The sequence below is a fragment of the Prenolepis imparis genome, unplaced genomic scaffold, assembly GCF_030444845.1.
Source record: "Prenolepis imparis isolate NDT839.2.m4 unplaced genomic scaffold, iyPreImpa1.0 SCAF_6, whole genome shotgun sequence".
In the NCBI taxonomy this organism is placed as follows: domain Eukaryota; kingdom Metazoa; phylum Arthropoda; class Insecta; order Hymenoptera; family Formicidae; genus Prenolepis; species Prenolepis imparis.
This window is the reverse complement of record NW_028141164.1, coordinates 2,484,508-2,506,348: the sequence shown is the minus strand read 5'-3', so window position 1 is coordinate 2,506,348 and position 21,841 is coordinate 2,484,508. Positions and strand designations below refer to the sequence as shown.

General features: G+C 31.7%; 1 protein-coding gene across 7 annotated transcripts; it reads right to left on the bottom strand.

The window, feature by feature from the left end:
• Positions 1 to 1,558: 1,558 nt before the first annotated feature.
• On the bottom strand, positions 1,559 to 21,315 carry Evi5 (ecotropic viral integration site 5). 7 transcript variants are annotated; one of them, XM_083040244.1, is made up of 10 exons: positions 14,705 to 15,075; positions 12,552 to 12,782; positions 11,772 to 12,026; positions 10,787 to 11,050; positions 10,348 to 10,612; positions 9,777 to 10,139; positions 8,876 to 9,553; positions 8,277 to 8,759; positions 8,095 to 8,193; positions 1,559 to 4,262 (listed from the first exon to the last, which is right to left on the bottom strand). In XM_083040244.1, exons 2-10 carry the CDS (start codon positions 12,614 to 12,616, stop codon positions 4,101 to 4,103), a joined length of 2,634 nt encoding a protein of 877 aa, XP_082896370.1. In that variant the 5' UTR covers positions 12,617 to 12,782; positions 14,705 to 15,075; the 3' UTR covers positions 1,559 to 4,100. The 7 variants fall into 7 exon arrangements, with proteins under 7 accessions (XP_082896370.1, XP_082896371.1, XP_082896374.1 ...); XM_083040245.1 differs by having other exon boundaries at positions 14,929 to 15,071; XM_083040246.1 differs by lacking the exon at positions 14,705 to 15,075 and adding an exon at positions 5,475 to 5,524 and having other exon boundaries at positions 4,120 to 4,262; positions 12,552 to 14,160.
• Between the last annotated feature and the right edge of the window lie 526 nt (positions 21,316 to 21,841).

Genomic DNA, 21,841 nt, shown 5'->3' with positions numbered 1-21,841 from the left:
ATGTCTATATCACAATATAGTATATTATTTCAACGCGGGACACATATGTACGAGTTCAATATATGCACGTAGAGCCGGCTTTCACACGTTGAAACGTAATAACGCATCGATACGGATTATTTCGTCTATTAGAGAGCCCAGTCGACCTCACGCACGCACGTACATGCGTTGCACCGTAAAATGCAACGCAAAAAACCCATAATTAAACGCCGTCCATCTCGCTAAGACGCTGAAAAATACGGCGGAATGCCGATCGAATGACAAATCGGATTCGAGAACGGATTAATCGTCCGAGAGAGACGTATAACGCTGTTCGTTACAGATCGAGAGCTAAATCGTCTCTCCGGGTGACCTTCTACCGTCGTAATAAGAACGAACGCATGCTACATCTTGACCTATGGTCGACGATCGAACGCGCTGGTTTCCGCAGGAAAACGTGCGCTAAATTATTAATGGCACGGCGCGACGCATTGTAAGTTCTGCTACACTTTGTCTTCTTCGAGTACGACGATAATAATATAACAATGACGGAGTATCGTTATTATTAGAAGCGTACGAAATTATTATATTAATTGTAATACGAGTAAGGCGGAATTATATATAAAGCTTTGTCGCATAAATAATTTTATAGAATTAAGATCGCTTATCTTCAATTATAACTTTTTAGAGTTATCTTTATTAAAATTTCGAAATTGCACGATAAACGCACGCATATTGAATTTAATTAAGAATAAAACTTGAGGAACGTTCTATGGATTTCGCTATGAGAATGCAAAAATGCATGACGATTGATAATAGTTTACCTTCGCAAACAACATAGTTTATGCAACTTAATTTACATCGTAATTGATATCGTTGGAGATGCAATCGTGTAGTCGCTGATTTATTTATTATTTCGTTTTTATCGCGCGCACGATCAATAATTCAATTTAATGGAATGCATTCGTATCGTATACATGGTGTTCTCGATCTAACAAGCTGTGTTTATTAAACTGTAATTCTTCAATTAATTTTATATCGACCTTTTCTTAAGCGAGTGAGAAACTGATTGAAATCTATCGTTTGCCATAACTTTTTTCCTTTTGACAAGAAATATACATATATGGGCCATTGAAAATCTCGGAATATATAAAGAGATTAAAAAGCAAAAAGTTAAAGCTGGATTCACTTTAAATCAATTGAAGAACAATAATTTGATTAAATGTAAACTTCTCAGTTTGCGATTCTAAAACAGTTTCATAATTATATTAAAGGTATAACATTGAATCGCTATTTTAATTAGTTTAGGTATTTGGAACTGAAAGATAACTCTATAGAGAGGGGGTGGGTCTAGAACAGTCTATATATACAGATTCAATGACGCAAATAGAGAAAGATAGACTACAGATATGTGTTATACGATAACGCGGTTCACACATCTAAGATGCTAAGAATCTGTGATGATTAAATTGATTCTAGAGCGGCACGATTTTTTTTTAATAGCATAATTTAATGCGCAACAGAATCTGAAACGCCATAAATACTTGTTCTAAATTTAGTACGCAGATACAAACGTCACTTTCTCTTCGATCTTGCACATTTATTCCTTGTCGTGCTACTTACAATAAATACATTTACTCGACACTATCGTAAACAATCAGTTATTCGTGTTTTCTACAATTTTCGTTTGTATTCTTAACTGATATCAATTTTGATGCCTCCTTTAATCGCGCGGCAGAATTAATTATTCAGTTTTTTTTATTCACGCTGTGCAAAATTCGCTGTGAAGCACAGTAAAAATCGAAAAATATCACGAAATTATCATTTTGCCACAGATATCTATACTAAACCTAGATCGCTAACTTCGGGCTTTGACGTATGAAAAGCTGTGTCCGGTTTTGGCTATGACACCTTACAACAAAATGACCGTTGCCATGGTATCGCCGAATATCACATATGCATTAACGCAACACACAGACTGTCAATTTTGTAAGATATCATATATGAACTAACACAGATGCATCGCTGCCATTTTGTTGTAAGGTGTCATGTCTCAGCTTTTTTGACAGAGTTAGCGATCTAGGTTTAGTATAGACATCTGTGCATTTTGCTAATGTATCGTCGTTACTTTGTTACTAGATATGCTCATGCAAATTTGCACACGTGCGTGCGTGAAAATAAAGACGGCTTCCGCCAAAAGTGACTTGTGTGACTCATTTACGCACAGATTTACAACGCTTAAAACATTAATCGATGCCAATTGTGTATGTTAGCGCGACACAAAGGATTGGATTGATTTAGGCCAAGCGAGAAAAGATGCGTTGCAAGTAGGCTGAGATGAGTCGTTTATGAAAGAAAGTAGCAAGGTGTTTACGTGAGTGCTTATATTGAAAGTAATTATCCTAGGAAGCCACTGTAAGGAACGAACTGTGCGGATATTAATTTCTTTTTACAAGCATTTCCGATTATCTCGTCCGATTTCAGTTTCGATCATCGTTATAAATTGATTGAGAGAAAGAATATTTTTCGCTTTTCTTTCCCCAAAATATTATGATCGATTTACTACGATCTTTATAATCAATCCCGCTCGTAAAGAGTTCATATTCTTTAAGTAATTAAAATACACACTTTGTGCTGTGCGCAAATTGCATATTATCTGTATAAATTAATATTTTTTTATCCTTTTTTTTTTTAAGAAAAATTCATTAAATATATTACAAATAATATACATATATAAGACAACAATAATAAGAATTCGATTTACTCTCCTATTCGAGAGTATAATATATCTTAGACTTTAGATAGCCAAATTTCTCAATTAGAATAACCCACGCTGTATGTCGCATGAATATTTGTGATTTATGTATTGCGCGATGATCCCTCGTGACACACATATAAATACATATATTTATAAAAAACGGTAATATATTCCCCGTCTCATCACGTTTGCCACGTTTAATATACAACTTCTTAAATGCGATTACATTTGGTATGAATTACAAAAAATACACAGAGTATATCATGCGTATAAAAACAGTTGCGTGTGTCACGGAATAGTCTATGATAATCTTCGTATAATCTGCGGATCGTAATCAAGCTTCGAGCAAATACTAAACAGTTCGAACCTTTAAATAAGAGAGATAAGAAACCGACACCCTGTGTGTGAACTTTCCACATCTGGGAATATTATAAAATATCATACATTAAGAGTCCTATATACTTATTAATGGATAACTATACGAAGTTTATATACGAAACGATTAATTATTGGAATTCTAATCTTATCAACTAGGGTGTAATATCGTTCTCTTTTTATATAGAATGCAGAATAAATAATTCAATTGCTGATACTGATGATGTATGAAAAGGGATTTAGATATTGCATTAATTTATACAAAATTTGTTTGAATTTCACGAAAAGAACAAATTCAAATTTGTAATTTTTAGATTTTCAAGTACTTTCAAGATTATCATGTATCAGTCTAACCCTCGTTCGAAAAAAAATTAGTATTATGTGACAGTGATCATTTACTGGCTAATAAACAATTGTTAGTTATATTCTATATATATAATACTCTGCTGTTAACTATGCTCTATAATACTCCATGTATAATATAATGTGTAAAGTATAATAATAATAATATATTGCTGTAGTAATAAACAATATTCTCGACTATGGTGCTGCATATATAAAGCATTAAAAGATTCTCATTTTAATGGAGTGATCGCTCCGAGAAGAAGATGTAGCTTTAAAGAAATCTCCAAATATCGAATATTAATTATAAATTATAATTTGATTTCTTTAAAACCATTGTTCCTGATTACGATCGAGATTACTTGGATCGATTACCGAAAGTGTCTATTATTATTATTTCATTGTTTCGTTCGTTATCGTTATAATATAATTAATTAATTGGCTATGCATATTCGTTACATTTGGCCTAGTAATAATACACGTAACTAAACAGGATTATTACGGGATCTAGCTCCCGTATATTACAATCTAAGCGCATACGCGTTATTTCCTACAGCGAAAGCCGAACGACGAACAAAAAGATTCGTACGCATCGATAACAGAGTATTAGTTAGCTGCCTACTAATGGTCTGGTATACGTAGAATTCTATACCTCGGGTGAATTTGGCGTGGTCGTATTGATATGATCCTGTAAGCAAATTCTGAGATCCCGCTCGTCCAATTCGCTTTCAGTATCGACGCTGAAACTTCGCAAAGTTTGGCCGCCGAGACCCGTCCATCGTTGCTTCCAGCTCTCTAGCCTCATGACCTGTGACAGATAAAACGTGACGTGAGACGTACTTCCAAGTAATTCCACGGAAAAAGGGAAAAAGAGAAAGAAAGAGCGCCTTATATCTCGCCTCACAAGATATCCATTCAACTTTCATTTAAAAAAAAAAAAACAGAAAATTACAATTTTAAGACAAAAGTGACTTTTGTCAAATCTAAAATTTCTAAAATTGTCAATTTTAATTATAGTAATTTTTTGAAAATACTTATTAACGTACATTGTCGTTATTTATCTTGTAATATTAGATGAAATTAATTTATTTTCTTTTTCTATGGAAAGTTTTGAAATTCATAACTTAAAAGATATTAAAAAAATATCCTATATAGTAGTCTAGATACATAAATTTTCATTGTCATCACAAATCTTTCTATTGTATTGAATATGTACAGATGTATCGATACATCAACTAGATAAAATAATGTGCAAATACGAATATAATGTATCGAAGAAAGAAAAAAAAACCTCAAAATTTGATCTCGTACTAATTTAGTTAACATTTATGATACTTTTATGGCTACTTTCACATTTGTTTTTTTTTCTTCTTCGAACTAAAAGCAACAGCCGTAAATGTTTATCAGAACGAAACAGTGAACTTAATCTTAAGGAAGCATGCAGTTAAATAGGAAGAACACGCCATGCTTATACGCATCACCACGCATATAATACAGAAAGTGAGCCACATTTTAATCCAGACTCCGAAGGTGCTACTTGTGGCGATTCACGTGACAATATTTTGTGACATTGGCAGAGTCATAAGATCATATATTATTTCAAATCGCAATTAAAAGTCAATATTTTTTGCAAAACAATTCTGATTCTTCGATCGAAATTAACTGGATACTTAGAATTAAGCTGATTACATCTAATACTATGTATTTATGATGCACGTTTATAATGACTATCATATAATTACAAAATACTAATTATAAAATCATAGAATTGCTAATGCAAATCTGTTTACCCGCTATGTAAATGTACATATTGCCAGATGACTATTAATAAAAGCAAGGATTTCGAACCCAGATTATGAAGGAAAACATGTAACGCAATAAAAGAGAACCATCAACTACAATGATAAATGTAAAATTCTTTTACAGTAATAAAAATAAAAGAAAAAAAATATCATGCCACGCGCACAGATACACACGGAGACGGTATGAAAATGATGCTTACACATGGGTAAAGACTTACTCGAGCCAGCGCCAAGGCTCAGTCTCCGGGCTGGTGATTGGCGTGGGGAACTGAGGAGAGACAGAGATAACACAGCAATAGAGGGTTAATTTTGCAAGAACAATTAGTCCCTTCTGGTTAGCATTAGTCATCGTTCCGTACCTTTACACAATAAGAATCATTACCGTATCTATTATCTCTCTGATTCAGCAACATCATGCGTATTCCGGTTAAAAAATTCCACGTATATACGTCTGAGATTAAATGTAATAAGGCGTATTTTTTTACTTTTGTCGCGTCAGCAAGATATCTTAATTGATCTATCAAGCAGACGTATAATTTTTTTTTTTGCAAAAGAAGACGAAATACAAATTAAACACGGATTTTTCCATCATAACGTAACGTAAAAATAATGTTGAACGTATGATTCAATAGAATGACATTTGATATCTGCTCTTATACAACCCGTCTGGTTATATTAATATAAATTCTCGTCTTATGTCTTAATTTATACATTGCAAATGGTTTATTTAATGCGGCATTATCAGTATGAAAGAAATGTGGTAAAATTAAAATTGTCTTAACAAGTTAAAAACTTTATACAAATACTTGATGCAAATTTGAAAGAGATGTGCTGTTAATAATGAAAGACATGTATAATTGAACATTTTGAAATTCGCTTGCAATTTTTAATAGTTTTATCTGTAAAGTTGACCATAACTAATTAATCCTCATACTGTGCTAACTCTTACTTCCTAATCCGACATTAGTTGAATATATGTATATTCAACAAAATTAATCAATTTCAGATAAAATTTCAATTTGATCAATTTGATATTTCAGATGAGAAAAATATCGAAAAAAATGTATAAGATGATATTATAATTCTTCTCTGAATTGTTGAATAGACTTGAAAATTTCGGTTTTTAAAAGCATATGTCAAAGAGCGGTGCAGATATGACAAGCTGCAATATATCAAGCATGAGGACAAATAGTAATCGACTTTATATTCGGTCATATGAAATAATGAATCACACATTTCTAGATGAACGCAAATTCTTAATATGTATAGGTACTTATACAACAGTAAATTATTGCGATGTGTATAAAGTATAAAGCCACATGTTTGCCACGGAAAAACCAAGCCGCATATTCTCCTAACTAATTAAGCATTGTTATTATCAGTGGCATATACAATAAATACTTAAGAATTATTTTCCTTATAATTTCTTCTAGTTGTATATATACACACACAATAATTAAATTGATTGCAATCTTTTTCGGCTAAAAAATAAATAAATTAATTAATTGTTTAATCATCACGCATTTTTTCATATTTGTTTTTTCTTTATTACTAGCAATTATTATTGCTAAATTTAAAAAAATGGCTACTTCAACATTTTTTTACATAATTTTCATTTTTGAAAAAATATATTACACATGATAGCTGTGTCCTTTAACTTTACAGATATTTACAAATGTTATTTTATACAAATAATTGTGAATGGGAGCACATATTTTGTGCAAATAAATAAAATATAATGAGTTATCGAAGAAATGGAATATGTTTTTAGTATTCAGCGATAAAACAAACGTTAGTCACAGTAAGTTTAGTCACAAAAAGTTTTGTTTCCGCAATCCACCAGAAACGACGACATTATAAAGCGTGTTGGTTAGCGTTAAATTGCAGTAAGAGGTGCAGTTTGTGCATAATTGACTTATAAGTGTATAACACATCAATGGAGAAACAAGTTACATGTTAGCAAAGTAGAATCTTTTGTGTACAGTAGGCATGATTTTTTTTCATGAATAAATTTATAAAAGTGCAATATGTATGTATGTATATGTGTGGTAGCACATTAAAAAAACGATCAATTTATATATAAGACACTTGTTAGGAATGTACAGTGTAGTTATATATAATCTTAAATAATATATACATATATATTACATTTAAATAATGTAAATATGTATATTTGGCTTATTGAGATTAACAAATAGTATTTCAAAGAAAAGATAATTCCATAATGCCATTTGAATTATTGGATAAAATACAGTGTCACACATATTTGGCAGAATTAAAAGAACGAAAGTAGCAAAAAGTAGCAATGCTTTAATTTAAAAATTTTAAAAAACTGAAAATATCTATATCGTATAATATAAAATAAGTTTCTTTTCCACAGAGTAATAAAAAAATTTCAATAATTGTTAAAAATTATAATTTTAATCTCATAATTATTAAACCTATATAATAAATTATAATAAATTTATAACTATAATAAATAAATTATTTCAAATTATTATTTCTTATTGTTTACTTGTAATAGAAAAGTTTACACACAATACTATTACATTTGTAATGCATATTTAAAAAAATTAAGAGATTTATATACATGTTGCAATGTGTTCATCACTTTTCATTAATTATAAGATATTATATATATGTTGTGTGCTGCTTTCTATATGATTTGTATTGTTATATTTACATAGACTGAGATAAAACTTACAATTGCTCGACATACATTTATATGAGGAAAATAAATGTGTTATAAAAAAGATAATTCTCCACCCCTTACTGCAATATTCCGAGATATTGCTTTTGTTAATATAACATGAAAAAATTCTTTTAAATTACACATACCTCGGCCTTTAATTCAGCAACTTTATCCTGAAGGTCTCTTACTTTTTCGCTGTCGTCTAAATTATTTCTAAGTTCACCCTCTGTGTACATCTCCTCGTTCTACAAATATGTCAAACATTTTATTCATTTTATATCATTATAGCATTAATATCTACTAATCTGTTACAATTATATTAACTAACCTTCAATTCGAGAAGAGATATTTTCTGCATAAGCTCCGCCACTTGCTGTGCATGTTCGGCGTCGCGTATTCTGGCCATCATAGCCTCGTCCTTCATTTTCGACTCCAGATCGGAGTATTTGTGCTGTTGTTCTCTCAGTTTGGCGGCCAGGTCCTTTTCACGAGCTAACGCAACCTCCAAATCATCCTTAAGTACTTTCCCACCTTCATCTTGTCTGCGAAGCTGATTGGTTGCCACCTGCACCTGAGTTTCAAGCTCCATAACTTTAAGTCGAAGTTCTTTAACTTCGGTTAATGCCTCCATTTCTCGAATCCTGGTCGTCATTAAATCTTCCTCAAACTTCTGTACTTCATGACCCCGATTTTCCCAAAACAGCAGCTTCTTTGGCGTAGAGTCAGCGGCAGGTGCTGATTGAGCAGACCGATGCTCTTGTAGATGCCTCTGCCAGGCTGCACTTAATTCCACAACCCTTTGTCGTAAATCCTGCATAATGCATAATTGTTTGATATTAGTATATTTATAAGAAATATCAATATATAGGAATTATATATAAAAATTATATATTAATATTATAATTATATAGGAATGGCAAGTCTTACTTTTAAGGATAAATTAGCTTCCGCCTCTCTAAGCTTAACCGCAATGAGTTCCTCTTGCAAATGAGCAACAGAGTTGTCCGGCGTCGATTCGCGCAGAGTCTTTTTATCTTGTTCCAATTCTTGTATTCTCCCCCTGAGTTCCCTAATCAGTGCATCGTTTTCTGCCTCGTGTAATCTAACCCTAACCAATTCCTCTTGCAAACACTGTATTATCTCCTCCTTCTGCGATAAAGCTTCTTGCTTTACTAATATTTCATCCATCGACGACTGTCTAGATGTCATGTTCTCCTCGAGAAGAAGCGAAAGCGATCTCAATTCCTCGTGAGCTTGTTCGAGCTGATGACTCGTCTCGAGATGCGAGTATCGAAGCGCCGCCAATTCTCTCTGCGCTATAAAAGCAGTCTCTTCTTCTTCCGCTCGTGACACTTGACCTCTAACTAATCTGTCGGCCAGTTCCGCGGACTCCGCTTCTAGAAGTTCAGTTCTTTGTCTGAGCAATCTGTTGTCCGCTCTAAGTCTACGTAGCTCGACCATTTCTTCCTGCTCCTTCATTTTTAGGACAGTATAGTCCTTTTCTAATTTCTTCATTCTTTTCGGATTAATTTTCATTCCATAAGCGAGTATCATGAGACCATCAGGATCTTTTTCGGCCTTTCCGGGCAATTGCTTTTGGAAAAACTGCATGAAATGACAAAATTATAGTTATATTAAAATTAGTTTTTTGTTAAATAGATGAAAGATTTATACATTACTCTACTATTTTTACTATTTTTATGCATATTTAAGAACATAAAATCATACTAAAAATTAAAGTTTTTTTATAGCACCAATATATTTTTATAGACCAATAATCTAACCTAACTGCTTAAAAAACTGTGCTGACTTTTAGATAAAGTCTTACCTTCAACATGCCTTCCATATCTAAACTGAGCAACTCTTCTTTGCCTAAATGTAACATCGCCAACGCGACCTTGAAGATAATTTCCATCCCCTCTGATAGAAAGACGTCAAAAATGCGGCATGCTAGGGGAAGACTTAGCGCTGTGGTGAATAATGTAAGAAACCAAGAAGATGCATACATCGACGTATGGAAACCTTGGGCCGTGAAGTGAGAGTGTAATTCGGGATGCGTATCAGCAACTAAATGTTCCAATTGATACATGCATACCCCTAATTCAGCCATACTTGGTTTGAACATGTCTCGTAAGCGATATTCTTGCATAAGCGCTACTAGTACAGCAAAAGCTTCTTCTTCCGGCATTTGCTGAAACAATATACAAAATTGTTTGCCTTTCTGTTTCTTTCTTTCTTTTTTTTTCATGTGAAATAAAGAAATAATAAAAATATATTTATAAAAAATTTAAATTATGCAACTAATAGAGACTATGAATTTTTATGGATTTTTATAAATAATTGTTTTTACATATACTTTTTTGTTTTAGAACTTGTTACGAGGTTGCTTAGTGGTTTACCTGCATTAAAAGTAATCCTACTATAAATCCTGAGCCTTGGCAGTATCCTACTTCACGATCGTGAAGGCTGTACGCTTTCATAACATTAAACAGACTTTCCTGACCAAGACCATCTTTTTCTTTAAAAAAGTCATGTTCAGGATACGTCCTAGCGATATCCCTTCTAATTATCCTCTCACAAGCTGATGTTGCTTTAATATATTCAGCAAATTGTTTTTTAACGGGAGAATCATGGGCACCGCTCAATAACTGCCAAACAATGCCCCTAAAAGATGATATATAATCCATATAAATTGTATTGTATGTAAAATAGAACCATTATTGTTAGATGTATAAAATGTACATATATAGTGACACAAATGTCTATATTTTCTAAAATCTAAATAATAATGACAAAAGATCTTTAACAATACTTTTGAAAATAATGTGTGTGTGCTACCTGAAATGGTGAGGTATGCCTTGACGAACCAATTCCTTAACAAATTCTTTCCGTTTCTTCCAATGATAATCCCAATCAGACACTATATGACCCCAGAGAGTCCATGTATTTTCTTCACCATCGGTCGGATTGTGGCGTCGAGGAGCAGCATCGCCGTTACCTCCGCTGCCCCCCGACGCCACAGACACCTGTGATGTATCGGAGCCTTTTCTGCTATGATTGCTTTGGAGAGAGTTCAGTGATTTTGCATCGGATTCGATCAGCCTGGAATTAATAAAATTTGCAATTATAATACCTGTTTGCGTCGTCTACATCGAACAACAATGCATAGATATTTATTGATTTACGTATATATCATTTTTTTACAATAATACAAATCAATATCTTATTCGCGATTGTTCTATATGTAAATCACTCATTAGACGCAACTAATTATTTAAAAACTATCTTTAAATGTCGACATTTCTCGTAAAATCATACAAGTAAATCTTTATTTCTTACAATACATTCTTTGAGAATACAATAATTTTTGTAAATTAAATCTTTTTTCTTTCAGAAGATATATAGTTTTTATTAATGTAATTTCTATAATAAATTAGCTTCACATACTTATACAAGAAATATACAAAAAGATCAAAACTTACGCTTTTTCCCAAATTTTTCGAGATTGAGTTAAAAGTGCAGCCTTATTTTGCATCATTTCCAAGCCAAAATGTGTAGCAAAATTAACATTTAGCATTTCTACTCTAGAAGCTTGAAAAAAAAAAAGAAATCCAAATACATATGCATGCATAGGTTCCTCCAACTTTATCGCAGATCTTGAAAAAATGGAAAGGAAAATGTGAGAATTTTTTCTGGATTCGTTAGACCAATTTGGCGTATCGATTAATCAGTCCGTGCGTGGTTCGATTTTTGAAAGTTCGAGGATATAGCGGTAACCGATTGAACCATGCGAAGGAAGGAGAGGGGCCACTTGATTATTCACCTATTGGCTTCCTCCAGCTTAGCTAACAGAGCCAGCTCGTCAGTGGGTATTTCTTGCGAGGGCGTTATTTGCTGCTCGCAGAGAGTGTCTAACGGCGAACTCGGGAGTATCTTGCCGGTGTGTGTGACGTTACGGGTAGATTGATGGATGCTGGAGGTGCATAAACACAGCACGCTCATCACCTGCGGTCCATAACGTGACAGTCCTAATTGGCCGACAGACGCGTTTACGCTGTCCCGTACGACGCTCTGGCTTCTGAAACGAAACGGGTTGCGGTTAAATTAACGCGGATACCAATTAACGCAATACGATTCACGCTTCAGCAGGTCCACCGCGGCGATCTATTTAAGCGATTATATATGCCCGAGTGCCTCCTCGCGCGCTCGTAATCGCGCGTTATAAATGATCCAGTATTCAACCGTGCATATATATTCGATCGAAAGCTATTAATCAAAACGGAGAAATTCGATTTTAATTATAAGACAATTATAAAATGAAATAATTAAATGTATCGATATCAGCCTGCTAATTGCCACTAATGCCTAATTCGGTGCTATATCGCTCATGCTGTAATCTCTTAAATTTCAATATGAATCTTTCGATTATTAATGAGATTTTATTATTCGACTGATGCTTTGATTTTTATTTAATTTTAGTTTCAGAGTTTTAGTCTCATCTCTCATTGATATAAAAGTTCATATATCTAATAAATGTAGAGGTAAAGAAAAATTATATGTACGTAAATGTGTACATATTTATCAGTCAAAACGCTTATTTTACCTTTTTGCAGTTTTATTTCTCCTCCAACGAGCCGCCGCAGGGGCCAACAAACCGCGAAGAACCATCGAGACGTTTTGTTCCTTTTCACTATCGCGATTTTAGCGTTCGCGGAAAGCGGTTTTTTTTTTTCGCTTCTACCCTTCTTACTTTGACATTGTCACGATTTTACATATGATAATTGCTGACGTGCACTATAGCCCCATTCATTTTTTTGACGATTAACTTTATATACTTTGAGAGAGAAAGAGAAGAAGAGAGGAGTCCTTTGCGAATTAACACTCGTCGAATCGTTTCAAGATACTTTAAAAGCCAGAATAACAAAGCGAAATGGAAATTATAGACTTTAATGTGTTGATTATAAATTTCTTTAAACACTGTATCCCATCTAAAGAAATTCTCTGCTCACATCAATTTTACAAACTATTAAAAGAACATTGCACAAAATGCGAAAATGTTTTCAATTTACAGTTTGCTATAAATTGTTCAGCAAAACATTTGCCACAAATTATTCAGCACAATATCTTCTAATAAGTGACGCGATTCGCATAGATTATGTTTATAAGCATTTTAATATTTTATTATAACGACTAACAGTATATTTTCACAAGCAACGGCACTCTTGTGAAATGCCTTACACCTTACATAAATATGCGCTCGGTGAAGCAACGCACAAAGCAGCTCGACACGATACGAGATCAAGAAGGAAGCAATTAGTGCGTGTGAACGAATTAGCGAGCGAAAGAGCAGGTGAATCCGAGCCGGCGTATTATGACTACGTATGTATTATGTATTATACGTGGGTGTAAAGGAATAAAAAAAAAACGGAAGCAAATGGAATACGTCGAAATACCGTTTTTCAAGAATCTTGATGATTCAAACATTTTTTTTTCAGCTATCGTTTTCTTTTTATATCTTTATAGAGTTGCCTGTTAAAAAATATATTTCATTACATACTGTATTTTATCTTGTTTGCGTTAACAATTATTCTGAAATTTTTATAAACAGATCTTTCATTTGTTAAACATCCAAACATTATATTATATCTTCAAGATTATCGAAAAGTTTTGGATTTTGGCAGATTGTAATATTTATAGTACATTATTGTTCAGGATATTAAACATATACGATTTTTTTCCCCATATGTTTGAAAAATGTAAAGCTAAGAAATTTTCGAAAGAATTTTCGTTTTAATATATCGACTTCGCATTATCTTAATGTCACGTTGTTTGCAAAGTGCGACGAACACTTGCGTCGTATCGTCGGAATTGCTGCGTCGTAAAAATTTAAACTTATTATCAGGCAAATTATTGACCTATATGCAGCACGTGGTTCGAGTGTATAACGACAATGGTATAACATAAGTTGCTGCAAAGCTATTTTTGTATACGCAGACATAAAACAAACAAGTAAAATGACTTCAGTGTGAAAGAGAGAAAGTAAATATATTTCTTTCGGAAAAAAATATTTGTTTAAAATAAATTTGTTTAAAAAGAGTACCGTTGAACTAATTGCATGCATTCTTCCGTCATTAAATGAATTTACACTTTTAAGAAAATCAATTAAGAGGCAACATATGTATTTTTTTTTATTTTAATAACTAAAGACGTTTTAATGGATTATATCCATTAGAAAATTATATCAAAACGTATTTTGATAATTAAGATGGTTCAGATTAGAACCGATGGAATATATTATAGAGAAACATTTCCTACTTAATTTTAGAACAGTGAAGATTCATAATTCAATGTTGCTGCAGCATAATAAAAGCGCTTCTCGGAGCTAGTAAAGTCTCTAGAGCATAGTGAAAGGATTTGTAAGGCTTGCATAGCAACTCGTAAATGATGGATTACCCGTTACTTGAATAACAGAGCAAACATTATATTATATTACATTATATTAAACATAATTTGATATAACATACAATGTAAGTTACATATATACGTAATAATATACGGATATAATTCACTCTTGTTTATATTAATTTCGTTGTTGCATTATATTTAGCTTCCAACGTGCAAAATAACAATGGTCGAATAAACAAAGAAGAGAATATAAAAAGGAAACAATAAAAGAATAAAAATTAGTGTTCAATAGAAGATTAAGGAATACAACCGGCACTTTGAGCGCATGCACGAAATGTCATAAATACACACTCGCTGAATCGAACCCGGACGTGAAAAAATTACTCTTCTAATTTCTAAATTACTCGGACGAATTTGCGACACTATTAAAAAACACGTTCGAAGAGAATCGTGTTGCATATATACTCGTATAAAGCAGATAACGTAATCGGAAATGCATTCTCTCGGATGTCCGCGGTTCCTCTTTCGCCTTATCAAGACGTGTAGGCTCTCTTTCTCTCTCTCTCTCTCTCTACCTCTCTTTTCTTCTCAATGGCGAATTGTCAAACGGTCAACTCGACGTGTTCGATCCGATACGATATCTTTTCACTTATTTTCCGATTACCCGGCACGGTGGGTTCCGGCTAGGTATAAACTGCTGCGAGAGTACGAAATGGGTTTGAGGGTCGATGCAGCCCGCGCAGGCCAGGACGCTTCACATGCGCAGCGACGTCCGTCTCGTGACAAATAAATAAAAAGATTGCCGAGCCGATGCTCGCGCGGAAAACGACTGGGCGTTCTCGTCATTCGATAGAATGTTTCAAATTTTCCGTCAAAATTTCAATTAAATCAATGTACAGATTTTCGAGAGACCTCTTACATCCTTTATACCGGAGTACTCGAATGTGATGGAGATTCTTCACTTTTAATTTAACTGCAAATTGATTTTAAGTTTGCATGAGATCGTGCTTTTCTATATTTTGTTTGGAATTTTTCTGTTACAGTTTTACTAATATTAAATTTTTATTTTATTATAAATGTTGCTTTTAATCCTGCAGCCGATTTTTTAGCGCAAAATTTTCCGATTAAGATCATAGTGCTGGGTAAAATTATATGTATATCTTTAACAAACAATTTATTGAAGAATCAAAGAACATTTCATTTTTAGTATCAATTTCCATTATAACCTACCTAATATTATTTAAAAAATAAAGTAATATTTTTTAGTTGTATTTTGTGGAAATTATTAATAAATCACTTTTTTATTAAATATCTATATAATTGCAATGAAATTAACCGTTCAAATTTCAGTAAAAAAAATTTAGATAAAAAAAAAATTTTATGATTGAAAATATACTTTTGTAGAACAAAGAATTACTTGCTTATTACGTTTATTATTGTGTGTTTGTGTGCGTGGGAAAACTTATATCTAAAGAGATATAAGAAGATTAAAAGATAAAAAGAAATCAGTGAATTGGACTTTAATATCGGGATATATGTCAAGATTTTCTGTTGCTATTTACAAAATTAGTGATCATAAAAATTACTATGCATATAGATTACAAACTAATATCATAATCTTAATAATATATGTCGCTCAAATAATAATGGAAAATTGCTTCTCGCAACACTAAAAATATAATCTTATCACAGATTAAGTCAAGACAGAGATTTATCAATTAAAAACAAAAATATATATATAAACTTCTTAGAATTCAAACTCCACTTTTTGTAGGTTTTTTAATTTTAGTAGAATACATGATTAATGCTTTGAATAATTAGAGTTAATTTAGTTTTTGAAAGGCTATATATATTAATATACTAATCTTGGTTAAAAAAATTTTTGAACATTTCATGTATCGCGATATTAAAGTCCAATCCACTGATTTCTCTTTATATCATCTTATAGATCTTTAGATATAAGTTTATTATCCCACGCACACAAATACACAACAAACAAATAAACATGATAAGCAAGTAATTCTTTGTTTTATAGAAGTATATTTTCAACCATAAAATTTTGTTTTCCAATCTGAATTTTTTTTACTGAAATTTGAACGGTTAATTTCAATCATATAGATATTGAATAAAAAAGTGATTTTTATCAATAATAAAATATCAAATAAAGTAATAAAAATATATAAATTTTATAATACAATCATAATTGTATTTAAATATTTTTCTTAAAAAAAATGCATTCGTCATCGTTTATGACGCCAAACGCCGGAATGGTCGTTTGCTCGCCGACTAGATTATGTCATGGCGTAACAATTTCTTTCTTATGTAAAATAATCCATCGTCAAATAATATTTTAAATAATATATTTTCTACAGAATCAATTTTAGCAAGTGCAATAAAACATAAAATTAAATGTAATTAATACATTTTTAGAGAACCCTAAGGAAATCTAGAAACACGCATGTTTTATCTTTTTGCGTTTGTAAATTATTTATGTCAAATAAAGATTTCGCTTAATTATATAATAATTTTGTTTTAATTAGCTCTTGTTTTAATAAGCGTATATATGTTCATCTACGGGGGAAATGGCCAATTATGTAATGCTATCCCTTTAATTTTGCACACCACTTATGTAGCAAACGCTTATGTGTATAATAATATGACAAAGTAGCGCTGTGACAAAGGGACAGTTTTACACTTTTACAGGAATTAATAGCTTTAAAAAAAGAGTACATTTGAAATACGTGACTTTAATGATAATTTCTCTAGAGTATAAAATATAGTAAAAATATAAGTATACACGTGGATATACACACAAAGCTTCCAGAAAAAAATTAATGCATGTGTTAAAAGTCCATATGAACATATGCGACACTTTTTATAAATTTATTTATTTATATAAACTACAACTTTAACTGTCTTTAGTTGATATTTTTATTTATATTTTAATTTCGATATAATTAAATAAAAAAAGATGAAATAATCGGATTAATAGAAAAATAAAATTTTGTTATTCAGCAAATAACAGAATGAAATCTACAACATTTGTTCAAAATATTGAAGCGAAATTGTATTATTTATATTCTCAAAAATCAGTTTTATAATAAATACACAAAAATGTATTCCGTAGGAGATCATTGATGATTTTACTTAAGGAAATCAGATTAATTACGGATAGATAAGTCCTTTTGCAATTGTAGGTGCATTAATGCAAATATCTGCATACGTTAATAAAAAAAATTAAATTACAATGAAAAGTCCGATGATTCATTTGTGTACAGACACACCTAGGTATTATACCTATGAGTGAGATACCTCAGTGGGATTGGCGTCATTTTCGCGCTAAATCGAGCTTTAGAAGGTCGGTATATTTTTTCCAGAGTTATCATTTTATCATCAAATGTAAAAATTCGGTAAATTCAGATATATATCATTTTACGAAAAAGTCGACCTAGTTAATCCCATAAATATCATTTATGTAGAAACCTATACCAATAATTCTACTCGCTAAATAAATACGAGAATTTATTACATCGTAGAAATAAATTGTTCAAATCAATATTCGTATAAATTAATTAGATGGAAAGTGCGCGAGAATCTATTTGTCTACATTGAATTATCAGCAATGCTATCAATAATATATGTAACATACAACAATAGCAAGTGACTATTATCTACTTTTAGTGACTATTATCTACTTCTACTGATTATTATCTAGGTAAGACTCATAACTCATAATGGCACTTTCCACTCTCCACTGTGATTAGATAATTTTAATGAACTAAAAAGATTAATATCTTTTAAATCAGCATCTTTAAATTTCTCTATACATTAAGCTATTCTTCACTGAAATATCTCTGATATTCTAATCTTCAAATATATGTCTATGTAAAAATGTATAAAAACAAATGATTAATTTCTTGCTAAGAATATACGATATTTCCATTTTATTTAAGAAAATAATATAGATATATTATATGCAGAAGGGGAATACATTTATATTATTTCTCTAAATAAAATAGATTTTATTTTTAAACATGTAATTCTTAAATATAGATATATTCTGCTTCTGAATAATAAATGCATAATGGTATTGTTTCGCTCAAATATTAATTATTATAATTAATAAACTTGATGAAATATAAAGAGATAAAACAATATTACTGAAATATTATTGATTAAATGTAGCATACGAAGCTAACGGAATTGTGACATACAACATAAAGGATTCAATCAAGATAATGGATGAAATTAGGTCGTATTCAAATTATTGTAAAGTTCGTATGTGGATGTGTAATCGACTGATTTTCAGTTTCCGCACGAAAACACAAATAAAATAGGAAGATGAAAGGAAGAAGCATAGATCCGGTACTCATTGTCAGTTATTGACCCGTAATTCACAACGATATAGCGTTAAAGGTCGCTATCTGCTTCCGAATTTCGATGTAACGATTGATGTAACGCGTTCTGTATCGTTGTCCAAATAAAGTAACAGGAATCTTAAAAGTGTTGCAATGCACGAACCTACCAGAGATATGATGCAAGACACATTTTAAAACGCGATTTAATTTTCTTTCATTTATTCGATTAGAAATATATGTTTTTTCTCTCTTTATTAATTATTTACAACGTCAAGGAACATTATACACGAAAGATAATAAATTAGATACTTTTATTTGCAATTTAATAATATCTTGATTATATTAGTACAAAAGGTCTCTCTGAATAATAATGAAAAATAATATAACTTTTAATATAAATCAAAAAAAAAAAGAAAAAGAGAGAGAAGAAAAAAAAGAAAAAAAGAGAGAAAAAACACAAGAGATATAAAGTACTCTAGAAAATATGTATTGGATATTTTTCACGAATTTTCAGAGTTCACAAATTCTCTTTTCAGTAAATATTTAATCTGATTAATTTATCAATTTAATACTAAAAATTGCGAGATCTTTAGTAAATCAATTTTTTAAAATATATATAAAAGAATAACAAAATGATATTTTGCAATTAATTTCGAATAAACTACAGTACAAATTTTTTATTCCAGACTTTTTCCTTTTTCACAAAAAAAAAAACATTCAATCTTAAAAATAATTAGAGAAAAATTTCAACAAAAGATCGGATTCAATACAAAAAAAAAATGAAAAATTGTTTATAACATTCAATAATTTTACAATTTATCGAAAAGAATATATCTCATCGTATTGATAATTTATTTTTCGTGGGTTTCGATATACATTAAGTCTGAATTATTTAACAGCGTATGCAGTGCAAGTCTTTTCACAGTCCGAAAGCCAATTCCACCTAATTAACAATTTAACGATGTGTGGAAGAAAGATGGGTAAAGCATCGACGCGAATGTCTCTACCTCGAGAAATGGTCCTTAATAATTCTGTGCAATTTTAAAGCAGTCTACTGACTTTCACGTAGTTCGATACCGTTTCACCTTACAGTTTCGCAACAGCACGCGAAATAGTAGAAATTAGTACTGCTACTTACATATTATATGCTTACTCCTTTTCTCACGCGCAGCGCGTTAACTTTATTGTCGTGAAGAATATGAACTTTTTCAGGTCAATATATTCGTATAATACTTTATAAAACGTAATTTTCATTTATTTATATATATACACTCGAATAAAACCGTCGCAACGAGAGAAAATAATTAAAAAGTTATATAGAAATTTTATTTTTCTTTATATTTAAAGAGAGATTTTCTCTCTTCTCAATTACAAAATAAAATTTTCTTTTTCGTTATTGCAATAATAATTTTTTAATTTCTAAAGTAATTAATTAATTGTGCAAATTTTTTCGCAGAATATATAATATTTAAAAAACCTAATTATAAGATATTTAAAGAAATATAAATATTTATGACTGGGGGTATTTCACTGAATATTTGACAAGCATATACTTTTCTAATTTTTGAAATTACAGTTGCTGAAATTATTAATTATAAAATAAAATCATTCACATTTCACATAAAATTAAATGAATTTATTAATCAATTTATGATTCTATTGCATAAATAAATATTTTAATAAATAAATTTAATTATTTTTTCTCTCTAGTATTTTTTTACAAGATTTACTCTTTTTTTATATTTTATGCATCTCATTATTATTATTCACTGTTACACAAATATTTCATAAAAGTAAATTTTTCTTCAATTCTTGAAAGACATTAACTAATTGAATTCTCTTCTCTCGAACCGTAATTGGACCTGTATCGTATTAAAAAATTGTATTTTTCTAAAAAAAAAAAAAAAAAAAAATTCAGTTCTTTCTACTCTGCAATGGCTAGCGACAAAATAAACATCTCGCGATCTGTATGAGAGAGAGAAAGAGAGAGAGACCAGCTATTCCCATTCAGAAAAATTCACTTGGAAGAAAATCTCCCCTCTCTTTTCTGAATTTCCACCCACATCGCCCGCCCACCTTCACGCTCTTAGCTCTTCAATTAATAGAGACAACAGCAACGGCAAATCTCGAATATATACTGAATAATAAATGGGTACGCTTACGTGATAGCTCCATCAAAGCGAGGAACGAAGAACGGCGTGGAAGCAACAATAAAATATGACACACGCGGCAAGTGGCACGGAAACCGAAAAAGCGATATGTATACGGCCGCGTTATCCGTATTGGCAAACAAACGAGTTGTCACACAGGTGGATGGCCGTTTTTCGCAGCCATCTGGTCTCGCCGTGTCGAATGTTTTCGGGTCGCTTACCTCGGGCTACCTCGTGCTGCTGCCGCGTGTCGAGGGAGCGTCTAAGCGTCTCGACCGGATTCCCGACTCCCTGGATCGTACGGGATCAACTAACTAAACTAACACGGTTACACGGCTAACGAGCGTATACGCGGCCTGTCAGCACTCAAAACTGTCATTACGATGGATTTGACTACGCGCAATGTTACCAACGAATGAGGCCGCTTTGTTACTGTAATCCGCCTCGCAAGAATAGTGTCGCGACAAATCCCTCCAGGCGGGACTCGCGCGCGCATGCGCGAATACGTCATCGATCATATGATCGATAGAAATGCTTTTCACCTGTCATATATGTATATATCAATTCGAAATATTAATATAAATGTCGTTCTTCTTTCTTCTTCTTGTCTAGAATCAGCTGTTTGTCTTACGAATGTGAGAATGTTCATAAATCTTACGTCTTCCTAAATTGAAAAATTCGCATATTATTTATTTCATATATAAATATCATATATAAATATCATATATAAATGTGTATTTGAATGAATTAGAGTTTAAAGAAAATTTCGAAGAAATTTAAAATAGAATAAAGAATGCGAACGATTTTTTCTCTACGAGTATTATTAAAGTTTGCGTAGCAAATTCGAAAATTCTACTCCGATATTTGAAATTGCCGCCTTTTCCCCGACTCGTGTTTCACCTGTCGTCCGACAGGGCGCGCGAATCGACCGGTTACGACGTCATCGCGTAGGTGTTTCTCGGAGAAACGCGCTAGTGCGC